A 27,259-nucleotide genomic window follows, 5' to 3' on the forward strand; every position below is an offset into this window, starting at 1 on the left:
TTCAGTCAATTCTGATGAACAATACAGTTCTTCGAGTGACTGGTACTCTACATGTTTAGTTAAGTTAGTTATTTCCATATTCCGCTTTGCATACTCTTTCATTCTACTTTATCACTGAACTGTTGAATTTTCTTTAAAAAAAATATATCAAGTGTAGAGCGGTAGGTTTTACCGAATTTTGAAAGCTAGGTCTAAATGTGAATTGAATTTGCTTTGTGAAAACAGAATTTATCAGCGAATTTAGATCGCAATAATTTCCCGACTTTTGGGAGTTAGATTCCGTTTCTTAAACGGAGAATGTCGAGCTATAAAACAACAAAGATACAAAAGTTCGTTATTTTTTCCTTCTAGCTGCGTGAATACAATTCCCTTCAACTTTCTGTTCACTTCCTTACGGAACAAGTTTTCAGTCTGATGCAACTCCTGTTTTACCGTACTTACACTACGGCGGAAACGTCACTTGAAAATATAACTTGGCGTTATTTGCACTTCTTTGCCACTACCCCAACTCGTTCAAAGTGTACTACGTGACCATACTGTCCGCAGTGACAGAACAGGTGGGAGCGGAGTTCAAGTGGAGACAGAGAACGAAAGATTTACCGTCATATGCTCACATTCTCTACAAAAGTTAAATTTGGTCAGTTCACGTTTTTGTTTGGCCGAATGCGGCGAAAAAATGTACCAATATTTATAACGCACGTGCAGGGCCTTTGTTTTTCACATTAAATCCTATTGTTTTGTGACGTTCTCGCTGCCGCCGCCATGGTAACTTTTTAAACTTCCTATTAGCTCGTTTTTGTACCACTGTACCTTACAGCACAGGAAACACAAAGTTCAGTTTTTAACGTATGGTATTTTGTTTTGAGTCTTGCTACTATATTTGTAAAATACCGGATGTGACTCCGAATACCATGCTTGATATCACCAAAAACACCCCGTTAATGCTTCTTTGAGTGCAGGAAATTAAACCGAACCACTAGTGATGTTTTCTTATCAGATGGTTTCGTGAAAGAAAGGCCATGTAAATACAAGTTCCTCCATTCGACTTTCGACTACCTTCCTGTATATGATATGCGTTTCCTTTTTGAAACCTCAATATTTTCATGACACAGTTGATAACTACAAAGGGCGAAAGTTTTCAACTTCCATCTGTGAGCTTATCGAGATCTCCCATTTTTTGACTGGTTAGTTTTCCTTTGATTCCAAATATTATCAGTACTTCTACTGCCATACAGTAAGTACCATGGCAGGCCATCGCAGTCATAACATCTTCATGATATCCTGAGATATCTCTTGTTATCATGGCATTATGATATCTTATCCACCAAGTTGGTTTCTCAGTTTATGTTTTCGCCACAATACAACGTATCAATAGTACATACATTAAACTGTGAAATATCGTAAGAATTAACTAGATGGAGAAAAAAGACCTCTGATTGTTTCTTTTACCGCTTGTCTGACTTCTCTGATCTTCCAGCAGTAAAGAATTGGGTTTAATGACGAGTTTAGGAGAATCAAAGTTGTTGAATAGAGCCTTGCAACGGAAACCGATGATGACCGCTCTCTTTGTTGGACAAAAACCTCCACAAAACCGTGCGGCAGATAACAAACAACTAGCGCCAACTGCACCCATAATGCAGTGAACACTGTTTTTCTGTATCTCGCAACGTTGATTGACACTGTCTGAGCATTTTCATGTGCATGAACTTCGTTATGACGAAGACTACGGAAAATTTTCGCATAAGCGAAGATTGAGGTGACTAGACAAAGTGATACCACAATGTAGCTAAACCATGAGTTTATTTGGTGATTCCAAAAGTACGCTGTCGAAGCGATAGTGGACACAATCCAAGACAGAGTTAGCGTTAGAGAGATTCTCCTCAGAGTTACAACTTGCCTGTATCTGAGCCCCAACAACAGGGCGAGAAGTCTGTCCATGCTTATTGCAGTCAGTGTAAACAAGGACACTGTGCATAAAGTATAGCTTGTGATATGAATAATAGCAGATGTGTACCTACAGATGTTCCATTGCTCGTTCACCGCAAATATTAAATAAGCAACCCAAAGAGGTTCTGCAATAATACCAACACAAAGATCAGTTGTCGCTAGGTTTCGAAACAAGAGTTTGGATGGCGGATGAAGTGAAGACTCCTTGTATAGGGCAACTAGGATCAGAGTATTCCCCAGAAATGTAGTAAGGGACAAAACACTGTGTACCACTGCGAAACATATCAGGTGGTCGTGTATTCCTCCAGATAATTCTTTTGAACAATACAGCTCTCCGTATAACTTTTGCTTTTCGTCTCCAGTGAAGTTTCTTATCGCCATTTCACGGAAGCCAACGCTGTAGAAGGAATATAATGCCCGGTATTTAGTAATATTCCGTCAACGACGCAGGTTTTGTCGCACCGTAATGCAAATGAATGTTGAATTCATTACGTGTCTGGTGGCCAAAGTCTTCAAATCACAATATTGAATGTCAACTTAACTGCGTCTAACTTATGAATTATACATTCAATAACTGAATTTAATTTGGAGTTAGAGGAAGTTTGGTCAATTGTGCTGGGTTGTTTGAACTTAAGTCGATAGCAAAGCTAGCTCTTTACGTCCATGACATGAGTCGACAGAATCCTTCATGTACCCAACACCATATAAGCATTGATGTATATGTATACTTTACATGCATCTTAAAACCATACTGAATTAACAGGAGAATGGAAGGCAGAGAAAAAGACAACTATGCTGGTCAGGCCAAATAATTTTGCGGCTCAGAATCCGACAAAAGTTTGTCAAACCTATGGAAACATAGCACCTGAAAAAAAAAAAAAAAACAGGCAATTATTTTCGCTTCATGTTTTTTATCCAAAAATGTTCTTCAAGGGAACCTCTGCTCCGAAAACAAATGGGCGGTAAACTGTTGGAAATAGTGTCAAAATTCTAAATTTTAGTTTAAGAAGTAATAATAACATTCAGGTGTGCTTACAGCGGTTACCAATAACACGCGACCTATCGCCTTCAAAAGACTCCGATAAAGTTGCGTTTTGGTGGACGTCAATCATAGAAAAGCCGTTGAAATTATTTTGAATTCGGAGACCATTTCAAGGTAACAGAACCAAGAAATTGAAAGTTTTATCCGCTGACAGATGGTAAACTTTATGAAAGTTGATTTCCAAGCAAGATTATCTAAAAAAATGGGCATTGTTTAGACGAAGCAGTTTTTTTATGAAACATTTGAAATCGCTACACCTGATAATAAATCAGCGATGCGTGCAAGTGAGTATATTATCACGTGCAGTGAAAATTGAACTTTTTAATTCAAAAATATCTTTTATTTGCGCTTGAGCTGGCTCGAGAATCAATTTAAATAAAGTTTACTTTCTCTTAGCGAGGTAAAATTGTTAGTTTCTTGCCGGGTTACCTTGCAATCTTGTCAGAATTCAAAATAATTTCAACGGCGTTTGTTTGATTGACGTCCACCAAAACGTAACTTTATCCGACTCTTTTGAATGCCGTAGGTCGCGTGTTATTGGTAACCGCTGTAAAATTAGATATGATTGTCGTCTATTTTCGATTTTAAATTTCCCGGGCGAGGCCATCTTGGATTTCATGATGTCATTGCGTTGCCGCTATTGTTAGTAAAGAGAAGGTCTTTTGTGCAAAACAATAGAGAAAATGAATTTAGCTCGCTTTGTGTTGCCCTCCAGTGGCATGGCGTCAACAAACTCTACTAGAAATCATGAGCAAAAATCCTTTGAAGACATGGTTTGTTCAGCAAAACTGACTGAAGGAATACATGACCAAATAATAGTTCTTTTGCTGCTTAACAGTTTTTTGGCCTTCACCGCTGTTTTGGGGAATACCCTGATCCTGGTTGCTCTTCACAAGGAGTCTTCGCTTCATGCGCCGTCCAAACTCTTGCTTCGTAGCTTAGCCACAGTTGATCTTTGTGTTGGCATCATTGTACAGCCACTTTATGTTACTTATCTATATTTTGTAAACGAGCGAGGGGAATTTTTTATTTGTCGCCACGCATTTGCTGTTGCTCATGTGACAGGCTATAGTTTTTGTTCAGTGTCGTTGCTTATATTGACCGCAATAAGCGTGGACAGGCTTCTCGCCCTGTTACTAGGGCTTAGATACAGACAAGTTGTAACATTCAAGAGAATGTGTATAACAGTTACCCTTTCTTGGGTTGTATCTACTATCGGCTCGACGTTGTACCTTAGGAATCACCGAATAACGTTATGGTATGGCTACAGTAATGTATCGCTGTGTCTGGCTACTTCATTATTCTGTTACAAAAAAATTTTCATTACTCTCCGCAATAACCAAGTTCAAGCACAAGGTAACGTTAATCAGGGACAACCAAGCCAAACAGTTTGACTGAACAGAGCGCGATACAGAAAGACAGTGACCAGTGCACTGTGGTTGCAGTTATCATTAGTAGCTTGTTATCTTTCACAAGGCATAGTGGAGCTTTCAATCCTTCAAAGAGGGCCATCGCTTTCCATTTTAGTCGTTAGGTTATCTACTGCTGGTTTTCCTAAACTCCTCATTGAACCCAATTCTATACTGTTGGAAGATCAGAGAAGTAAGACAAGCAGTAAAGGACACACTCAGAGGACTTTGCTGTTCATCGAGTTAAATTTTCAATATATCTCTCTTCTGTTGCTTTTGTCACAGTTTAATGCGTATATCATCATTATACAGTATATTCATTGGTAATATTAAACTAGATTAATTGCGAATTACGAAATGGATGAATTTGGTTTTGAAAAATTAGCCATACCAAAAGAGTAAAACGTTTCTTTCTTTTCTGTTTCTGATCTCGATATTCGGCAGTAAAGACTTGGCTAGAACGCAAGTTTCTGTAGCTCCAAACTCTGAAAGGAATAATTAAATCCCACCAGTGCAATTATCAGAACAAAGAACACTGATGAATTTGCAATTCGTCCGGTTTGTAAATATATGTTTGGTATAAAACTGACAATGGTGTTAATTTACTTTTTTAATTTACTACTGAACTTAATAAAGTGAAGGAGTCCGAGGTGAGAATATTCCCCAACTGTCGGTCGTTGCTTATAATTAAACCAATAATCCAAGAATATAATTTTCATTGCGGACAGCAAACGGAGCAGTAAAGTCCCATAATTTGGCTTCCTTTCGTAGTAACCTTCCATACTACTTCGTTCGTAATGATGTTAGAAGATAAAATTACTAGCAATGAAAAGTATTTACGTTACGTAAATGTTTTCCAAACTGGTTTTTTTGGTGTTGGGATTTAAGAGGTGTCCCGCAATTTCGTCACATGTATTGGAAATATTGAAAAATTAGTGGACCTTCCAGTTTCTGTTCAGACCTCCCCTACTGTGAGAAAACAACTCCATTTAAGTTCATAGTTTGCTTTTCATCAGTTCTACTTTACCTGTTGATAGCTATGATTAACGTATACCTTCTCCTGTCATGAATTCGGTTGGGAAACAGGTGTATTATTCAATAAAGTGTGTTCAAAAAATAACTATGATTTGTTGGCGAAAAACAGGTGTTTATCACCGCAAACATCACACTCTTTTATTAATTGAGTATGTTTGAAATGGTTTCGTGAACAACTTTGTTCCTCTACGGAATTTCCTGGAAATGCCCTTTCTCTCGTATTTCAAATCATTCTTGGTCTATTTCCGCGAGTTTTAAACCGAATTCATGATAGTAAGTAGTTTCTTTTAATTCGACATAGTGTTTTAATCATCATGGGTGTAACACCTTTGAACTAACGTGGCTTTTAGAGAAATTGAGTTTTGTTACGCAATCTCCGTATTGAATTTGTAATTACAACCACTGTTTACACAACAGCAATGTATGGAATAGGGCGGTACCTTAAGTCCGTTCCTTCTCTAAATATAACGTTTATTTTTGTTGTTATGTAATGATCTTTTAACTTTATTTTCTTGTGAAAGTTTGTCATTAACTATAGCTTTAAATCTGTGAAAGTGTTCCTTTCAATTACTATATTCCTCATCTCGTTTTAATTTGAACAGATCAGAACCGGAATTGTATTAGAATCTAAGCGAAAGTCATTTCGTTAGAGCTAACGTTATAAACAAAAATATGTTAATGACGGAACGGCGCCAACGTACTTCGCTTGACAGGTGTTAGCTGATGCATGACAAGTGTTTCCTTTTCTGGTCAGAATAAAAAGAGGTGTACAACAGTTTTCAGTCAGAGACAGAGAGTCAGAGGTTGTTGAAAGATGAACTGTACAGAATCAAGGACGATCATAGTAAAGAGTGTTGGTCAGGAGTGGTTCTATTCCCCAAGAAGCCCTCTAACCATGACAAACATTCGCTACCATTTCTTTGTTCTTCCTTTATTCCGTTTCCAGACTACTGTCAAATTAACACCGTGAAACATAATAATAAATATCAAATACCACTCTCCTTTCGGTAGGTGTATGATAATCTTGAGCTGGTTTGTGTACAGCCTTTCGCGATTCTGATTAGACAGTCGATCTCACGAACCTATGCAAATTAATTTGCGTCTTGGAGGTGGTACGCTATAAAAAAATCTTATTTCAAAAAACCTCGGTCGCTGCTTTTCATTACTTAGAAGAAAAAAGTAAGCTGTTTCTAACCTGGAAATAAAATTGAGGAAACACGAGGCCACAATGAGTTAGCTAGTGTTTGAAATTTTGGATCTACGTTTTGCATGATTCGATTCAATGATTCGGTTACTTTATTTCAGTAAACACGATGGGCAGCCAGAGTCCCTCCAGTTTTCCTAAACAATTAAATTTCTTTTGTTTGGACCATACTGAACCACTCAAGTTCTCTCCTTAGTTGATCCACGGGGAAGGGTTAATTAATGTGTGGCTGCCGTGAAAACGTAGCTGTCAATTGTGGTTATGTTTACATACGGGAGAAACTAATACTCAGCCTGCCAAACGTGTTTCATTGTTGAAACTACACTGAGTACAGACACAGAACAACACACAAAATAAGATATCCGATCATTTGTATTTTGTAAGCAATTGCAAATTTTAAATTTATCTCGAAAGAGAAGACCAAACATGTAAAAAAATAAAGTTTCGTGCTATAATTATTTGAAATATAGCTTTAGGTTATAAAAAATATATATATTCTTAGGAAGCTAATTAAAAATATTTGCCAGTAGGCCACGTTTTGTAATTAAGCGATTGTATCAGACAAAACACTAAAACAAAATAGCTTGATTGTAAAGGATCAATTTGAAATTCAGACAAAAAACCTTTTTTTACTTTTTCACCTGCGGATTCGTTCAAGCCAAACGTTAACTTAACTGCGTTAAATTTCATTGTCTTCGCCACTCTGTCTGCACGAGTCCCACTGCCTAACAGATACACATATTAAAATCAAATTGAAAAAGAAATTGTTGGACAATTTTCAATAAATAGTTATACGTCAGAAACAGTTAGCCACCAGGGCCCGGTTGTTCGAAGGCCGATTAACACTAATTCTCGATTGAAAATTAACCGACATTTTCATCTCGCTTTTTAAAAATGTTTTCAAGAGCTAATTTTAAACTAATAGTAAAGAAAAGTCTAAGTCAAAACTAAAGGATAAAAATCTTTTGAAAGAATCTTTACTGATTAGTCATTAAACTTGAATCAAAGTTTATGTTAACCCAGGATTAGCTTAACGGGGGTTTGAACAACTGGGTCCTGATAGTTAGGTACGTTCCAGTTTTTTTTTAAGAATACATTTTTAATTCACTAAAGCACACAAGTATTTAGACTTTCTCAATGCACATTTCCTTGGGAGTCTGCCGTTTATCGGTCACTCTTTTAGTCTTAGAGAAACCTTCTGTAAATCGCTAGTTTTAGTGAGGTTGACATCCTCAATAAGGATTATTATCATTCATTCAAGATGGCTTGTGGCAAGCCTAAGAATGAATTCGAATCCATTACAGAAACGGAAGTGTTTATTCACTAGAAGTTCTTTTGCCGCCTGTAGTATGACTGGTAGTATAAATCTTTTTTTTTTTTTTTCAGAACTTTGGGAGAAACCGACTTTTCTTCATCGGATAATACCGAGTTATAAAGCGACATACAAACAAAAGTAACTGTATTGTATTTAGACTCTGTTAATTCGGTTGACTTTCTTCCAGAAAATCACACGTTTCAACAATTGAGTTCTTTAAACTTTAATCGGATAATACAGAGGATTGCTAGACGATCAACAATCGAGGAAATATCTTTTTCCCTTGAACACCTGACGCACCGTTATGAACAAATGTTCAGTCTAATTCAATGACCCCTATTTTACTGTTTCCATTATTAGTTTTTCACTACCGCAGGACACACAAAATCCATCTTTATACTACAAAATTTTATTTAAACGTTGTTTACCATCAACCTTTTAATAAAAGCAAAAGCTTTGAACAGTGACAAAACCGATGAAAAAAATATCATTAGAAGTTAACTAGATGAACAAAACAGCTCCCTGAATATGTCTTTCACCGCCTGTCTCACTTCTCTGATCTTCCAAAAATAGAGAAATGGGTTTAATGACGAGTTTAGGAGAACTAGAATCGCAGAAAGTGACCTAGCATCTAAAACAGATGGCGTTGGCCCTCTTAGAAGGAGAAAAATCTCAACTACTTCATGTGGAAGATAACAAATAACTAATGCTAACTGCACCCAGAGTGCACTAAACACTGTCTTTTTGTATCGCGCCATGTTCAGAGGAACTGTTTGGCTTGGTTGTCCTTGGGAAACGTGGTTGTGGGCTTGAACTTGGTTATTGCGCAGAGTAAGGAAAATTCTTCCGTAACAGAAGACTGAGGTCACCAGACACAAACTCGTACCACAGTAGCCAAACCATATGGTTACATGGTGATCCCAAAAGAACATTGTAGAACCGATAGTTGCCAAAACCCATGAAAGAGTTATTGTCAGGTACATTCGCTTCAAAGTGACAACTTGTCTGTATCTGAGTCCTAATAACAGGGCAAGAAGTCTGTCCACGCTTATTGCGGCCACTGTAAACAAAGACACTAAACATAAAATATAACTTGTAAGATGAAACATATCAAATGCGAAGCGACAAACATGCCATTGTTCGTTCAAGACAGCTATTAAATAAGTAATAAGAACAGGTTCTACGACGAGACCAACACAAAGATCAGTTGTCGCTAGGTTGCGAAGCAAGAGTTTGGACGGCGCATGAAGTGAATTCTCCTTGTGAAGGGCAACGAGGATCAGAGTATTCCCCAGAAATGCGGAAATGGAGAGAAAACTGATTCCCAGTGAAAGGAATATAATACGAATACGTATTCCTTTAGTCAGTTCTGTTGAGCAATACAGGTCTTCGTAGGATATTTGCTCTGCATCTCCAGTAAAATTTGCTATTTCCATGTAACTGTTAGTGCAATATTAAAAGAGCTGGATTGTTGACGAGGTTTGCTCTCGACCAATGTCTTTTTATCACAAATATTTCAAATATTTCGTCCAACCTGGTTTTAGCAGGACAAACTAAGAAGTTTCAAACATCGAACTAAGTTTTCTGAATTTAAAACCTTTTCTATTTTTGGAAATTGCAATTCGATTGGTACTTGTGGCCAAGGAAGCGATTACGTACGGTTTTTCTGTATCATCGTGAACCGTAATTACACGAAAGATCCGAGATGAAGACAAAACAGCAAGGCCAGTTTAACCCAATTATATGTAAATGACGAAAAAGGAAGTACCAATTTGCGGCGGTTTCATGAGCGAACAGCATTTTTATTATCTTCCGCTACACCTGTTCATTCATCCCTTATGTAATGTTTAAAACACGAGCAGCAGTGTTTTATCGAGATCTGGTTTAAAACCACGAGGCGCAGCCGAGTGGTTTTAGACCCGATAAAACACGTGCTGTGAGGTTTTTGAACGGCTTGAAAAACATTCCTGGAAAAGCGTGTGTCAAGAGAGTTCATAACAATGATGCCTTTGTGAACGTTGGCAATTAGCATTCTAATAAGGAGGAGTCTTTTCATAGAAGCAAACATTAAGAAACCTTTTGTCTAATTTTATAATCATTCGTATACGTCATTAGGTTTAATTGACCAGGATGTTGTAAAAAGTTGTATATATAAATAGAAAAAGATTTGCATATGAGAGAAACACCTCCAATAGTTCTAAAAACCTCGAACGAATACAAGATCGAGCCCCTCAGGTCTGCATTCATGCATTCGTATACGTCATTAGGTTTAATTGCATACGTCATTAGGTTTAATTGACCAGGATGTTGTAACAAGTTGTATACATAAGTAGAAAAAGATTTCCATATGAGAGAAACCCCTCCAATAGTTTTAAAAACCTTGAACGAATACAAGAACAAGCCCTCAGGACAGTATTTAAATATAGAATTGAAACTGAAATTGCAGCCCGCTTACCTTCTCTTTCTCAAACGAGGTGACAAAGAATCTTTACTTTAATCTTCAAAGTTAAAAATGGCCTAACGCCCAATTGTGTATAGAAAATACTCGACGTCCCCCACCCCCACCTCCTTAAGGATATAACCTAAGTACTATTACGCTCAGGTCGTGACTGTGTCCCTTTATTAACAGTAAACACGTAATATCGTGTCTCGAGAGAAACAGTAACTTTTGTTTAACAAGAACCTCCTAATGTTGAGAAAACATTGAGATTCGAGGGAAACAAAATTTTAAATGTTATAACACAATGAAGACATTAAATAATGTTTATCTTCAATGATACGGACAATAAGATCTTTGCCGATCTTCAAACTACTTCTCGATTTTCTGGCCATGCGTTTTAACTTGTACAATGGAGCCGAACTTTCCAGGAAAAGAAATAGTACTTTCACATTCTAAACAAAACCTTAAATTTGGTGATTTCACGTTGTTTCGCAGAGGAAGAAACATTGTTGAAAAAAACTTTAAAAAAATCAAAACATACGAAGGTGACTTGCGGCAAGCCTACGAAGAATTCAATTCCCATTGAAGAAACGGAAACCACAGCCTCCCAATGTCCAGTCACTAGAAGTTATTTTGCATTTCCAAAAAATATATTAGTAATAAATAATTAAAATCGTACATCATATGAACTTGTACACGTTACAGTAATGATACATCTACAGGCATGATTGATGAGGGTGGAAATATTTCAATAAACCCACAGGTTTACCATCCTCTGTGTGAGTGGTGGACTGTGACCTTTTAATTGGTTGTGTCGGTTATACAATTAGCATGGTTGAATGTCATATGTAAGGCTTTTAAACAGATTACAATGAGATATAAAGCTCAAAACATGAAGACGATAAAAAGCTTTGTTTTTCTGTGTTTGTGTTGCTGATTTGAGTCGTGTGTCTTATCCAGAACTAGGGTTACAATAGAGGGGACATATCCCAAAAAGAAAACACCAATTTTTCTTCGCAATTTAATCCAAATTGCTCACAGGGTTAAAGGCCATTCGAAAAAAAAAACATACCGTCGTTGCCTTTACCTTGTTTAATTAAACCGTCTCACCTAATGAGATGTCACAACCTTCCTGTTTGCTACATATATCTTTTGCGAGGGGAAGGAATTTGTTTTACGTTTTGTAAGCGCAAGAGGAATATATTTGTGTGCCTTTAGGCAGAAGAAATAGCAGAAGATAGTGTTCTCATTAATATCCATGCGAGAAAGTATCAATACAGTTTTAATCGAGATATTTACACCTTGTTCGTCATATCCAAATTTAATATCTTTAAATTCTTGAAATTTTGTTTTGATTTAGAATATTTATAGCTTTCTTGAATATTGTTTTTTCGCCCTCGTCCTCAAAGAACATGGGCCGCGAATGTCACTTATGTGTAGACAAGTTAGCAGTATTCTCTTAACAAGTCATTGTTTTACCTTTTTAACAATGCTTAAAAGGTTTACAACTGCGGCAGGTGAGGTCAATCGATTAAGCGCAAAGCGCGTGGTATTGGGTTGGTTGCCGGCTTTTAGCATCACTTTCAATGTCTAATTAGTTGGTCTTTTATATAGGAATGGGTTTACTGGTTTCTTGATAGTTTAATTAAAGTGGCTTTATTAATTTGCTTGGGATAAACGTGAAGTTAAGACGAGGAAAGAGTAGAAGCTGAAAGATGATTTACTAACTTTCTTTTTTCCTTTTTTCTTTCGAAAAGTTGATTTTACATGTGCTGTGTTAGATGTTATGTGTTTACAAAGACATGTTCAGGTACAACAGTAAATATAACGGTATAATTAAATGCAAATGTCAATACGCATGCAGTTTAGCGAGTCGTAATGAAGTGATAATGCGGCTAAATAAAAAAATATCCAACTGCAACCAGGAATATTCAGATTAAAACTGAAAGCTTTGCGCTGGTTAAAAAACGTTAAAACGATCGAAAGTTAAAAAAAAACAATGTTTCGATCGAAAATCTTAGATATCAGTGATGGCATTAAAATAGTACTGGCAAATGATCCTTACATTTATACCCCTTATGCTGACTCATTGCTGCTTCTCGCACGCTATTTCATATATGAATCATTTAGGACCATGTATATTTTTGACACCACATTTTTCATTCCATCAAACTGATGATTACATCTTAATTCCTAGTAGATTACCTTTGATATTGTGTGATCATCATGAATCCTGATATTTCCAGAATTTAGATTTGAATTCACATTCAATCGATTTAGAGAACATGCCGCTCTTAATTCAATCGCGCTTGCGCATAATCCATATTAGCATATTTCCTTTGCAATGTTAGTTCTTTCAAAATGACTTTCTGTTTAGATTTTTATACAAGTCTAGTTTAGATCTGGTCAAATTAAAACAAGGTGAAGAAATATAAAAATTGTAAAGAACACTTTTCCAGAGTTAAAACTATACTTTTAAAATATCAAATTAAAAACGAAAATAACAGATAAAGACTCTTATATAATAACAACAAGATAAACATTACATTTGGGAAAGTAAGAACAGACTTAGGTACCGCCTTTTTCCATAAATTACTGAAGTACGTGATTCAACAACGATATTCCTAATTAAAAATTTAATACGGAAGATGTATAACACTATCATTTACTCTTACAGCCTCCTCGAATTGAAAGGTGTAGCAACCGTAATTGTAAACACGTTACAATACAATATAACATTTATTTTGCCATATACTGACACAGCATTTACAGATGGAAAAAAAAAAACGAAGAAAATTAAAATTAAAAGAAAGAAAGGTTATTTCTTAAAAATTCCTATAAAAGAATGAACTTTGGTAAAAATATTAAATTTATAAACTAAATGTAAACAAGCCATTGTTATTTACCGAAACCAATGTAAACATACGTTAGTGAAAAAGGCGAGTTGCCGCTGTGTTGTAAAAATACCTGTATTACACCGAATTCACGATAAGAGAAAATATTCATTGATCATAACTATAAATAATAAAATCACAACATACAGTCAGTAAAGTACGAACTTAAACTATTTTCTCACCCCCGGCCATATTGGTTTACTGAAACAAAAGAAAGTATTTGCATAAAAATAGAGTTCAATTCCCAGAGGTTTAGTTTGGGACACCAACATGGCCGCCATTTCTTTGTTTTGGGACACCAACATGGCCGCCGTGGCGTCATGTGAAAACACTCTATAGTAACGTTTTGGTATACACTTTAATTCCCAACAACAAAGGAAGTAAATTATAATCTTTAAAGTTTCTAAATCAATAAACGCCAACACTATTCATAGATTTCATTTTTATCCAGTTCTAACCCAGTTCCAGCAAGTCAGACTAAGAAGGCCACTCACACTATGCAATTCATCTCAATTCTCTTACTAAAATTCAAAGCACAATGAACACACTCACACACAACTCATTTTTTAACCCGCGCAATATCCTGGAGTAATTTCTAGCAACACAGCACCTTGTAACGATTAAAGTAACCCGAATACAGAGCAATTTTAATTAAAAAAAAAAAAACAATTTTGAAACTTTTGACTTCGTAAAAGAGCGTATTTTAATGGTTTAACATTTGAATAACCAGATGGAGACATCGTGAGAACTTGTCAGATCACTTAACTCGGTGTCTCAGTCATCGAAAGGTACAGTGACGGATTGTTTCGACATGTTTGACTTCGTTAAATATCGCTCTTATCATCTTATTGTCATGAAACCAGTTGCTTCATGTAATATTCACAAGGCTGATTAACATTTAAGGCAGTTAATTTTACCTGTTTCTGATACAGACTTTGGTCATCAGAATCCAACGCCATTATTTTAAGGACGGTGCCTACTAATACCGAAGTATTTTTGCGCGGTTTATGACTATGTGGGAAAAGAAGGTCTTAGGAAGGACTATTGGAATCCAAAAAGAAAATTGGGGGTAACCACGCATATTTTAGAGATAATTAAGCAACAATTATTCCAAACAAGCCGTAAAATACAAAGCAATGTATGGCGTTTTTTTCCAAACTGAAGATTTATTATCTCTGAAAAATGCATGGTTACCCCCAATTTTTATTTTGAATACCAAAATCACTTGCTGAGTTATACTTTCTCTGCCTAGTTTTAAACCGCGAAAAAATATCCCTGATTTAGTAAGCACCACCCATAGAAAATCCGAGTATCTCCAGATGCGCAGAACGTATGCGCAGTAGCAACAGTGGGCACCGTCCGTAAGGCAACTCGTTTTGTAACGCACTGAAGTAGCATGGCGATAACAAATTTTACTGGAGATGAAAAGCAAATGTTATTCGAAGACCTGTACTGTTTAACAGAATTGACTGGAGGAATACATCACCAACACAAATTTCTTTTAGTGATCAACAGTTTTATGTTCATTACGGCATTTCTGGGGAATACTCTGATCCTCGTTGCCCTTCACAAGGAGTCTTCACTTCATCCGCCATCAAAACTTTTGTTTCGCAACCTAGCGACAACTGATCTTTGTAGTGGTATTATTGCAGAACCTCTGTACATCAGTTATTTTGTATCTGTACTCAACGAAAGCTGGAATATTTGCCGTTACGCATTTCTTATTTTTCATATGGCAGGCTATATTTTGAGTTCAGTATCCTTGATTACACTGGCCGCCATTAGCGTGGACAGATTTCTGGCTCTGAAATTAAGACTCAGATACAGACAAGTTGTAACTTTGAAGCGAACTTATCTAACTGTGATTCTCTCTTGGACGGTAGCCACAATCGGTTCGACAACGTACTTCTGGAATCTCCAAACTAATTTATGGTATGGCTACAGTCTTATATCATTGTGTCTAGCCACCTCAGTCTGCTCTTATGCAAAAATCTATTTTGCACTCCGTCAACACCAAGTCCATGCACATGGCTCCGTGAATCAAGTACAACCAAGCCAAACAGTTTCACTGAACGTGCCTCGATACAAAAAGACAGTGTCCAATGCATTGTGGGTTCAGTTAGCATTAGTCGTAAGTTATCTACCTCAAGGCATAGTGGAGATTATACTCCTTATAGGAGGACTAACGCCATCCGTTTTAGCTGCTAGATTGTTTCCAGTAACTTTAGTCCTCTTAAACTCGTCGCTAAACCCAATTCTTTATTGTTGGAAGATGAGGGAAGTGAGACAAGCAGTAAAAGATACAATAAGAGAACTTTTTGGTTGATGGAGTCGATGTTTGAGATATTGCATAATTATTACATGTATTCAAGCGTTATGTACCATACTTAACCAATTGGAATTTTTATGTACTTTTAGATAGTTCAAATAATAATATTCTACTAATAAAACACCAAATAAGTAGGAATGATTCTGAAAGTTTCTTTGTAGCCTGACAGGTGGAAGAAGAAAATCATTTACCTCGAGTAGCGATCTTCTCTTTGAAGACTTTTTAGACATAAACATCAAGAACAGACTTGATTTAAGCTGAGTAAAAAGCTTCAGCTAATAGCCACGTTTTATAAGCAAACGTAATACTTGCAGCAAGGATTTTGATAGGAGAGAGAAAACGATTTGAAAGGCAGCGATTATTATGTTGATATCTGTATGCTCTGAATATTAAAGAACAAAATTGGATATACTGAACTTACTAAAATTTGGAAAATAGAAGACCAGTTCCAATATGCAATAATACACAGTTTTGATGAATGAATAGTGTGACGTTTTCCTCTACGAAAATGCCGCTAAACGAAAGATCAATAGTTCATTGTTCTGCGGCTTGACTGAGGTATTTCTGAGATCTACATTTAGCTACTTAACATTAAGAAATTGGTTTTTGATGTCTGTATAATTTGTTTTCCATTGACGTGGAGAAACGAAGCAAAGCCTCCTGTATAAGTTAAGATAACTAAAGGAAGAAAAAACAAGAGCAATAATTGCAAAAAAATATCCAGTAAAAAAGGAAAGGAAATTTGACTCTTTCAAATTAAACAAGCCATTAACACAAGCAAACTAAAAAGCAGCTGAGGTTTTGTTTACCATGCACGCTTTTAAAAATAATTACAAAGAGAATTAGTTTACAGGTGAGAGAGTAATATGTTATTGGCTGAAATCAAAATTACATTCTCTCTCCCTTAGGCTTTAGTAGAGTAAAAATGTCATAATCACGCTAAACGCTAAACGAAGCTTCTTTTGTTATCTTTCAACATTTTTTGAAGTTTCAAATTTCAAGTTTATTTTTTGCCAATATAAATGAAATTTAATACAAGTGTAATAATGACAAAATAAAGGTGGCTAGGAAGCCCATGAGAAACCACAAGGCTTTTAAATAATGGGCTCCATTTTGGGAGGGAAATGGGATCGTTAAACATTTCAAAGTGCTTGTATTTTGCTCATCTTAGAGTGCATCTAGTCCTTTTTTGAGGATTTGAAATAAAAATATGACTTGTGGGTGGGATCATACTGAGCATGTCTACTTTGCTAAAAATATCGCGCTGGACTATCACAGTTCGGCGGTACAAACTTTGAACTTAAAGTCTTCGGTGTCAAACCAAATAATCTTGAAATTATTTTCTATCAGTGACAGAGACTAGAAAATAAGCTACGTGGTTAGGGAACGATTTTACAATAAATTTGTAGTTACCGTATGCGACTATTGTAAATGCTTCATTTCAGTGTACAATAGAATTTGACAGGTGAAATTACACTAGTGTCATAACTGTTTCCCTAAAACAGTTAGAAATACCTGTCACGATAGCTTCTCTTTTGATTATATTACCTGTATTTGACGGTTTTCGCATATTGGATTAAATGATGGTTATCTCTGGTCGTAGTCGAGACATTTCTGAGAAGATAAAGGGTTGATTTCATGTGACGTCATGGCGGACAAGTTGGTGGATAGGAACAATAAGATTTTTCTCCTCTGGGAGTTAACTTCCATTTTTATGCAAAGTATGTGAGCAAATTTACTTTTGTTGTGGCACCAAACTGGGGCAAAGCAATCATCCTATTGCCTTTGTTTTTTATCAAATGAAAGATCAGCTTTTATCACCCCAACTGGCGGTTTTTACCGTGCGTGTAAGGAGATATAGGCTATAGAAAGAAAAGCTGTATATATAACAAAATTTTAAAAGACGCGTTTGGATAAACTTATCTTGTCGCTCATCTACTGTTGTAGAGCAAGTAACGTCAAGCATTGAATGGGAATGGGAAATCATTTGTTTTGTTTGTTTTGGTTTACAAGATATTGATGAAGAGACTACTATATTTCGGCTCTATTTTAGAGTCACGACTCATATAATAGAAATTTCTAACAAGAGGACGGCTAATTATACCAACGAGGGTCGTGGCTTTATGTTCTTCATTAGTGGTATTAATGAAGAGCTTATAGCCTCGAGAGGAATTGTTCCACACCAGAGAGTGGCCACAAAGACCAAATAACTAGGAAATGTTGGCCATGTTAATTGTTCTACTTTTTTGTCATCATATTTCCCTTTTTACTTTAGCAAATTACTTTAAACTTTTTCAAAAACTTTTTTTGTTAGAAAACGGCATGGTTCATGCAAAATTCATAAAATAAGTTGTTGTTTATGTTGTTTACTAATGTAAACAGTTGCTTCATAAAAAGTTCATGAATAGATTAAAGCTAGTTAGCCGCAGTTAATTTTACATTGTTGTGCTGTTAAGGCAGAAAGCTGTGACTTAAATGAAGTTCGTTTTGTATTGCACTGAACTAGCATGGCGACAACAAACTTCACTGAAAATGAAGAGCAAAAATCATTCGACAGCATGCATTGTTCAACAGAATTAACAGAAAGAATTTACAACCAGCTGATATTCTTTTCTGCAGTACACAGCACTCTGTTCGTTACTGCATTTCTTGGGAATACTCTGATCCTAGTTGCCCTTCACAAGGAGTCTTCACTTCATTCGCCGTCCAAACTCTTGTTTCGCTGCTTAGCGACAACTGATCTTTGTGTTGGTCTCATTGCAGAACCTCTCTATGTCATCTACTTTATATCTGTGCTGAATAAGCGATGGAATATTTGTCACCACGAATTTGTTATTGTTCAACTGACAGGCTATATTTTGAGTTCAGTGTCCCTGTGTACAATGACCGCAATAAGCGTGGACAGGCTTCTCGCTCTCTTGTTAAGACTCAGATACAGGCAAGTTGTAACTTTGAAACGAATGTATCTAATTGTAACTGTTTGTTGGATTCTATCTACTTTCGGTTCGACAATGTACTTTTGGAATCACCGTATAACTTTGTGGGGTGGCTACAGTGGTATATCGCTGTGTCTAGTCACCTCAATCTTCTGTTATTCAAAAATTTTCATTGATCTCCGTCATAACCAAGTTCAAGCACAAGTTAACGTTAATCAGGGACAACCAAACCAAATAGTTTCACTGAACAGAGCGCGATATAGAAAGACCGTAAACAGTGCACTGTCGATGCAGTTAGCATTAGTTATTTGTTATCTACCACAAGGCATAGTGGAGCTTTTGGTACTTCAAAGGGGACCATCGCCTTTTCTTCTACTCGTTAGGTTTTTTACTGTGACTTTAGTTTTCCTAAACTCGACATTAAACCCAATTCTTTACTGTTGGAAGATCAGAGAAGTTAGACAAGCAGTAAAGGACACACTCAGAGGACTTTGCTGTTCATCGAGTTAAATTTTACGATATATGCTCTTTCGTTCCATTTAAATGTGTATATCATTATTATACAATATATTTATTGGCAATATTGATGAGGTATCACCTCAGGTATTTATTTAGTTATTGTACATGACTTTTTCTCACCGATTATACTTTGAACATAAATGAAGGAATGAACTGTACTTGAAGTAATATATCAAAAACGAGTGCAAGTGTTTCATCAGGGATTGCAAACAACGAGAAACAGATGAAAGCACGACGCCGAAGGCGAAGTGCTTTTATTGAATTGTTTCGAGGTGTTTTTAACCTCTGAAGAAACACGAAGCATGCGTTTTTCATACGGTTTCTCAAATTTGAATGCAATGTGATTATCTTTTGTTGTATTTCGTGGTAGTACAAAGCTTCGGGATTTAGTACAGCTGTTTGATAACAAGAGCTCGCGTGAAAAATGTGAATTGGAGAGTATTGGAGAATGTGAATTATACATCATTTGTGAATAATTTAGGACCATATATATTTTTAACACCACATTTTTCATTTCATCAACTGATGAAGATATATAAATGTCCAGTAATTTTAAACTTTCCTTTTAATTAACCTTATGATTACCTAATCATCTGGAATCCTAATATTTTTAGGAGTAAGATTTTACTTCACATTCATTCGATTTAAAGGACATGCCGCTTTTAATTGAATTGTTGTTTTTGAAATGACAAAAGATTGTAAATAAATGTAAATAAATGTAAATATATGAAAAACAGCTTTTAAAAAACGAGATATAGCACGATATTTCAAACTCCTTTTAAAAGTTAAAAATTCATAACTAAGCATATAAGAATTAAGACTAAATGTCACACCACATTATATGAATCTATGGATTTGGTAAAATTTTTAGTTTTTGCAAAAAGTCTAAGTTAAATTTAGCGAACGAAAAAGCATGTCTTTCCCAAACATAAGAAAAACAAGCTGCCGAAAATCTTCAATTTAGAATATCGAGCTAGCGACATAGAACTAGTCATTTTTAACTCGGTGTCTTCATCAACAGGTACAGTGAGGGATTGTTTCGACATACCATGGAGTTCTCTAAATATCGCTTTTCATCTCTTATTGTCATAAAAAAAGTTACCCCATAAAGCAGATAAGTGCTTAAGGCAGTTAATTTTATCGAACGCCATTAAGTGAATTCGTTTTGTAACGCACTACGGTAGCATGGCGATAACAAATTTTACTGGAGATGAAAAGCAATGTTATTGGAACACCTGTACTGTTTGTACAGAATTACATCACCAATAAGCGTGGACAGACTTAATAATAAGCAATAGCAATAAGCGTGGACAGACTTCTCGCTCTCTTTTTAGGGCTCAGATACAGACAAGTTGTACTCAAGTACTTTAAGGCTTGGTTAGTTTGTCCTCCAAAGACCCCCAGCAAAGATTTTAAGGAACCTCTATTCTCTGTCGAGAAAAGAATTTACTCTGTAGAGGAAATTTATTCCATAAACTGCCTGACTTTCTTGACCAAACGGAAGTCTTCCTAAGTGTCAAGTGACATTCCTTTGGTTGATGACGTCACATAACTTGTTTTTGAAAATGGGGAACATTTATACTCCCAAAATTTTGAAAACGTTTCCCATTAAAATGTTTATTATAACTGTGCAAACCTAATTCCGCCTTTTAAGGTGGTACTCGTTATTTATTTTTTAAGATATTTGGACATTTATCATGTCACGTGACCCATTTTCCTTAATTGACCGTTACTCTTAAGATGTGGACATCATTAAAAGGCGGGATGGTAAAGCCCTTAGACGGGCTCATCGAGTACGCAACAAACAAGATTGATATAATGTAGCTTTTTGTTCCCCATTTTTGAGTAAAGATTTTAACCGTTATAAGTCGTTTGCAGGTCACGTGACTAGAATCTGATACAGAAAATTTTGGAAAATTAATAAGGACACCGATAATAAACTGTTTGCCAAGTTTCACAGAGATCGGACAAATGCTTTCCCTCCAAATAAAAATGTGCATAATAATTAGGCTGGTCAAGCCTTAATACACTTGAGGTAACATTCAAGCGAATGCGTCTAACGGTCACTCTTTCTCGGGTTGTATCTACTATCGGCTCTGCATTCTATCTTAAGAATCACCATATAACCTTACGGTTTAGCAACAGTGTTATATCGCTTTGTCTGCTTACTTCATTCTTCTGTTGTTTAAAAATTTTCATTAAGCTCCGTCACAACCAAGTTCAAGCACAAGGTAACGTTAATCAGGGACAACCAAGCCAAATAGTTTCACTGAACGGAGCGCGATACAGAAAGACAGTATCCAGTGTGCTGTGGGTGCAGTTAACAGTAGTTGCTTGTTATCTGACTACAACCTTGGTCAATAAACGATTTGTTATATAATCAACAAACCTGCATAAAATTTGCAAATCTAACCAAAATAGCTGAATATGTGTCTACCCTTGCTATTTTTTATAACCATTCTAATTCAAGAGTGCGGACCTCACAGGGCCCTTTAAAATCTTTGATGTTTCTCCTTATCGCACACGTTGTTCCTTTGATACAGCCTTGAAAAGAAAAAATTCTCGTTCATTGGAGATGTTAGGAGATCAAACTGGAAATAACAAAAGGGTTGGACAGAAAATGGAAATTTTGAAGTGGAGGTGACTGCCGCGGGTGTCTTTCGTTAAAAGCACAAAAACTTGGCCGTCACCTGGTACGATAATTTCTCCTCGCATAATTCACCTGAAGAGGTTTTTCAGTGACACTCTACCCCTGGATTACTGTTGGATTCGAATGAACCCGAGTACGAAAAGTTGCATGTTGAAACATTGCAATACCTGAATAAAGACGACAAGACCTGAAACATTTTGTATGCCAAATGACTAACGTACATTGTTGAAAATGAAAAGACGAGTGTAAAATGAGTGTGGTGATGTCGAATGCGCAATGTTGGAAGTTGAAAATAAAAAGTACACTGTTACAATTTTAAAGTTAAATGTGGACCTATGAAGTGTATTCTGAAATACAGGAAGAAAAACCTTGAATTTTAGCTGGGATGAAACTCCATAGAAATACGCCTAATACAAAAACGCTCATGCAAGTATACGCTCCCACAGCGTCTTGTTTCTTAGAAAACCGAATGCTCATAAAAAAATTCATCAAATAAATTGTAGCTTGGTGCAACTAATTTGGCCTCTACTTGAGTTTGACTCAATGGCTTGCAATTTAACAAATCGAATGTGGTTTAGCGTTGTCTGCACTCTTATCGACAACGATATTCGTCATCACAGTGGTCAAAATGTTGTGGACTCACGAGGCACAGCCGAGTGAGTCCACAACAAATTTTTGACCACTGTGATGACGAATATCGTTGTCGATAAGAGTGCAGACAACGCCAAACCACATTCGATTTGTTTTTTACCACAATATCAACGTCAGAGGAAATTCTTACAATAACTGTCAAAATTTCTGCGCGCTGATTGACGCGAGCGTTGTCTAGACTCTTATCGACAACGGAAAATCAGCCAATCAGATTGCGAGATTAGAAACAATTGTGGTAAAAACCCAGCTTGATTTCTCTTGTTTGCTAATAGAAACAATTGCCGGCTTAAGAAAACGGTGATAAAATAGATTAACGTTTGACTCAGTTAATTTGAAGTTTTTCCTATATAAAGGCTTTGGTCGACAGAAGACCGTGGAATAAATTCATGTCATTTTGTTTTACACTGAAGGAGCATGGCGACAATGAACTACACTGGAAAAGCAGAGCAAAGAACATTTGAAGACATGCAGTGTACAATAGTATCAACTGAAGAACTCTACAACCACCTGCTATTCTTTTCTGCCGTAAACAGCATTCTCTCCATTACAGCATTTCTGGGGAATACTCTGATACTAGTTGCCCTTCACAAAGAGTCTTCACTTCATGCGCCGTCCAAACTTTTGCTCCGCAGCTTAGCTACAACTGATCTTTGCGTTGGTACCATTGTACAGCCACTTTACGTTACTTATTTTCTATCTTTGGTGAACGAGCGATGGAACATTTGTCGCAACGCAATTGCTGTTGTTAATCTGACGGGCTATACTTTGGGTTTAGTCTCGTTGGTGACATTGACCACAATAAGCGTGGACAGACTTCTCGCTCTCTTGTTAGGGCTCAGATACAGACAAGTTGTAACATTCAAGCGAATGTGTCTCACGGTAGCTATTTCTTGGGTTGTATGTGCTATCGGCTCGACATTGCATCTTTGGAATCACCGTATAACCTTACGGTTTAGCAACAGTGTTATATCGCTTTGTCTGCTTACTTCATTCTTCTGTTATACAAAAATTTTTATTAAACTCCGTCACAGCCAAGTTCAACTACAAGGTAACGTTAATCAGGGACAACCAAGCCAAATAGTTTCACTGAACAGAGCGCGATACAGAAAGACAGTATCCAGTGTACTGTGGGTGCAGTTAACAGTAGTTGCTTGTTATCTGCCACGAGGCATAGTGGAGCTTTTGGTTCTTCAAAGAGGGCTAACGCCTTCCCTTTTAGTCGTTAGGTATCTTACTGCGACTTTAGTTTTCCTAAACTCCTCATTAAACCCAATTCTTTACTGTTGGAAGATCAGAGAAGTAAGACAAGCAGTAAAGGACACACTCAGAAGATTTTGCTGTTCATCGAGTTAAATTATACGATACATGCCTCTTTATTGCGTTTCTCACAGTTTCATGTGAGTATCATCGCTATACAGTATATTCATTTAAAGCAATGTTAATATTAAACTAGGTATAATCATTTAATTCAAAACTGAACTATTTCTGTATTTCGAGGTTACATGAACCTGGTGCAGTAAAAAATTAAATAACCAGACTTGAGTTGAACATTTCTTTCAGTCTGTAATAACGAGATTAAGGAGAGAAAATCGGATCCTCTTATCAATTGCGATTTAAGATGCAGGTAAAGTGTAGAGTAATATTTTTGGCGTTGGATGCATTGAGGAATCACGATCATCTCATGTACAAATTCAGTTATTGGTAATAACCTTTTATCACTTTGAACATAAATGAATCAACAAACCGTACTTTGAATAAATTTGCAAAGTGCCAAACACGACAACTAAAAATATTTCGCACCCTTTTTTTCACAAAAAACCGAATGCGTCGTAAATATGTCATAAACTAGATTGCAGTTCCCTCACCTTGGATAGCGTATTGTTTTTAATAAAAACATATACTTGCCATGTTAAATAAATACGAGAAAAATATAGATTACTCTCTGTCAAACAGATGACGCATGTGGATGAATACGAATCCTATTTTTACATGTAAATGTTAATTTTTTTACCACCATCATTTTTTGAATAACGGTTTAGAAATATTATTTGATAATCAAAGTTAAAAAGAAAAAGTTTATTTCATTTATTGACCGGTAAAACGCTACAAAATAATTTTATTTTTCCTTTTCAATGTGTGTATAGGTGTGACAGAAAATAAGCATTATTTGCTTAAACGCGAATTGAAAGTTCCCCTTGAGCTATAAAGTCTTGCTGTTTTATATCCGTTTTTTCAATTAAGGTTTAAGATGCAAGCAAACTGTAGATCAGCAGTTCCATTGTGTTAAGTGTGCCAAATGATGTTTCAACTCATGTCATGAACTAAGAAAAATGGCTTTGCTGTCGAATTGTTAGTTTCAATTAAAAATTCTAAGATTAAGTTTAAACAACCTGGCAAGATATTCCAAACTTCTTTTCAGCTACCGCATATATAATTCATAAGTTTGACACATTTAATTTACCATGCTTGCGACTAAATAACAAGAATTTGGCCACCAGCTCAGGTTCGTTTTGAATTCCGCTTGACTTAATAACAATTCTCAATATAAAACATGGTGGTAACAAACTTAACGAACAATGCAACGCAAAATTTATTCGCCGAGCTGTATTGTTCAACAGAATTAACTGGAGGATTATACAACCACCTGTTTATGTTTTCAGTGATCCACAGTTTTCTCGCCATTACTGCAATCATGGGGAACAGCCTGATCCTGCTTGCCTTTCACAGGGAGGTTTCGCTTCATCCACCGTCTAAGCTTTTGTTTCGCTGCTTAGCGATAACTGATCTTTGTGTTGGTCTCATTGTGGAACCTGTTTTTGTTACTTATTTTACATCTGTGTTGAACGAGCGGTGGGCCATTTGTCGCCACGCATTTGATACATTTCATATCACAGGCTACACTTTGGGATGTGTGTCGTTATTTACTCTGACTGCAATAAGCGTGGACAGACTTCTCACCCTGTTGTTAAGGCTCAGATACAGACAAGTTGTGACTTTGAAGCGAATCTATCTAACCGTCGCTATTTCTTGGGTTGTGTCTACTATCAGTTCAATAGTGTATATATGGAATAACCGTTCAACCTTGCGGTTTGGCTTCACTGTTATAGCACTGTGTCTTGTCACCTCAATGTTCTTTAACACAAAGATTTTCCTTGGTCTTCGTCAAAACCAACTTCAAGCACATGGCCAAATTAATCAAGGGCAAGCAAGCCAGAAATTTGTAAGAAACATGACACGATACAGAAAGACAGTGTCCAGTGCACTGTGGGTGCAGTTAATGCTCGTTTTTTGTTATACACCACATGGCATAGTGGAGATTTTGATCCTTCGAAGTGGGCTATCGCCATTACTTAATGTTGCTAGGACATATTCAGTGACATTCGTTTTCCTAAACTCGTCATTAAACCCAAATCCTTTACTGTTGGAAGATCAGAGAAGTGAGGCAAGCAGTGAAAGATCTAGTGAAAAACTTATTTTGTTCATGGACTTAATTTTTTTTCTCTGTTGATTGTTAAAGGTCCTGTTCAAGCATCGAACTTCACTTGTGCCCAACCTTTTCTAATTTGCATTAGGTTTGACAGATGCAAACTTCAACGTAGTTTCTATGTCACAAGTTTATGCTCGTTGAATTAAACCATGGATGCCAAAAAACAAATAAATTATACCATAACTCCAAAAACGAGCTTTCTGCATGTATAAGTGTGCTGGAATGATGACACAAATACTAACAATTCGTTCAATAAGCAGTGTAAAGTAGCCGGCCAATTTAATATAATTTCTTTATAACTTGATGGGTGGAAAGAAAACTATGTACTTTGATTCTTGGTCTTCAGGTTTTACTGTGCTTGCCTCATAGTAAGGTTCATAGGCTTTTCTTTGTTTACAACTTATACATTAGCGTTACGAAAACAAAAAACTGGCTAAAGTTAAATGCACTCTATACATTGAAAGAACTTAGCAAACTTAGTATTTCTTTGAGCACGATATGTTAAATAGCGTTTGAGAAATGAACTTTCAAAGTGTCAAGAACTTTCATAGAACCTATGGCCTGGTCGCAATTCTTGCGATCGGTCGCAGTTTTGTTTCTGTGCCATGTTCTCACTCGACATTCTTCTTGACGGCAAAGAATACATTCAACTCTTTATTTATCATTAAAGCCAGACAGCTTTGCGATGTTATTATAATAACAATTGGTTGGACGGCAGAAGATCTTAACAAATCTATGTAAAGCTTTTAATAAAAGATTGTGCATGGTTATCCTTAACAGCCAAAGTGATTTTTTTTTTTCAAAGAAAACGCAACACTTCTGTATCATTGTTTATAGAATGAACTGTGTAAAACTCGCGTTTTGATTGGTCTAGAGGAGTGTGTGATTAGAGTATAGACGCACGATTGACGTCATCGAGTGGTGTGACCGGCGCACGTGATCAGAGTCTAGAGTCCAGCCAGAGTGACTGGTCAACAAAGTTTTGCAAACTGTTTTTGCGAGTAGCGGACAAACACAGGCAAATTTTCGCAGGAAAGGAAAACTGCCCAATAAAAAATTGGGCAAAGACCGTTGAGAGTGACCTCAAGCAGGATAAAAAAGCTAGAACTTTGTTGTGACGTGAAAAGGAAGCAAATATTTGTCGAAATATGTCGCCGATAGAAATCCAGTAATGGCGAGTAATCGATTACAAATCGCAGTGAAGCGACTACCATGCTAGCGCTGTAATATTTTGGGGTCAGGATTTCCTTCTGGAATAAAGGTTAGTTTTGAAAATATTGCTAGTGAAATTCTTTCGGATTATACTCTAATTTAGAAGATCACAATTGCATGTGTGTAGTAGTCTAAAACTGAGTTTGCTGGAAAGTTTTTGACTCAGCTCAGGCAACGCGATGCTCGCTC

The 27,259-nt window shown here is 36.4% G+C and overlaps 1 protein-coding gene across 1 annotated transcript; it reads left to right on the forward strand.

Moving 5' to 3' along the window:
- The first annotated feature begins 18,122 nt into the window (after positions 1–18,122).
- Positions 18,123–19,165, forward strand: LOC146485406 (melanocortin receptor 4-like). Its single transcript, XM_085103271.1, has one exon. The coding sequence runs from the start codon at positions 18,123–18,125 to the stop codon at positions 19,059–19,061; it is 939 nt and encodes a 312-aa protein (XP_084959397.1). The 3' UTR covers positions 19,062–19,165.
- Positions 19,166–27,259: the final 8,094 nt, after the last annotated feature.

Source organism: Pavona decussata, unplaced genomic scaffold (assembly GCF_977016875.1).
Source record: "Pavona decussata unplaced genomic scaffold, jaPavDecu1.1 SCAFFOLD_26, whole genome shotgun sequence".
Classification (NCBI taxonomy): Eukaryota; Metazoa; Cnidaria; class Anthozoa; order Scleractinia; family Agariciidae; genus Pavona; species Pavona decussata.

Coding starts and splice junctions, on each gene's coding strand:
- LOC146485406 (XM_085103271.1), top strand. CDS start 18,123: ATGGCGACAACAAACTTCACTGAAAATGAAGAGCAAAAATCATTCGAC.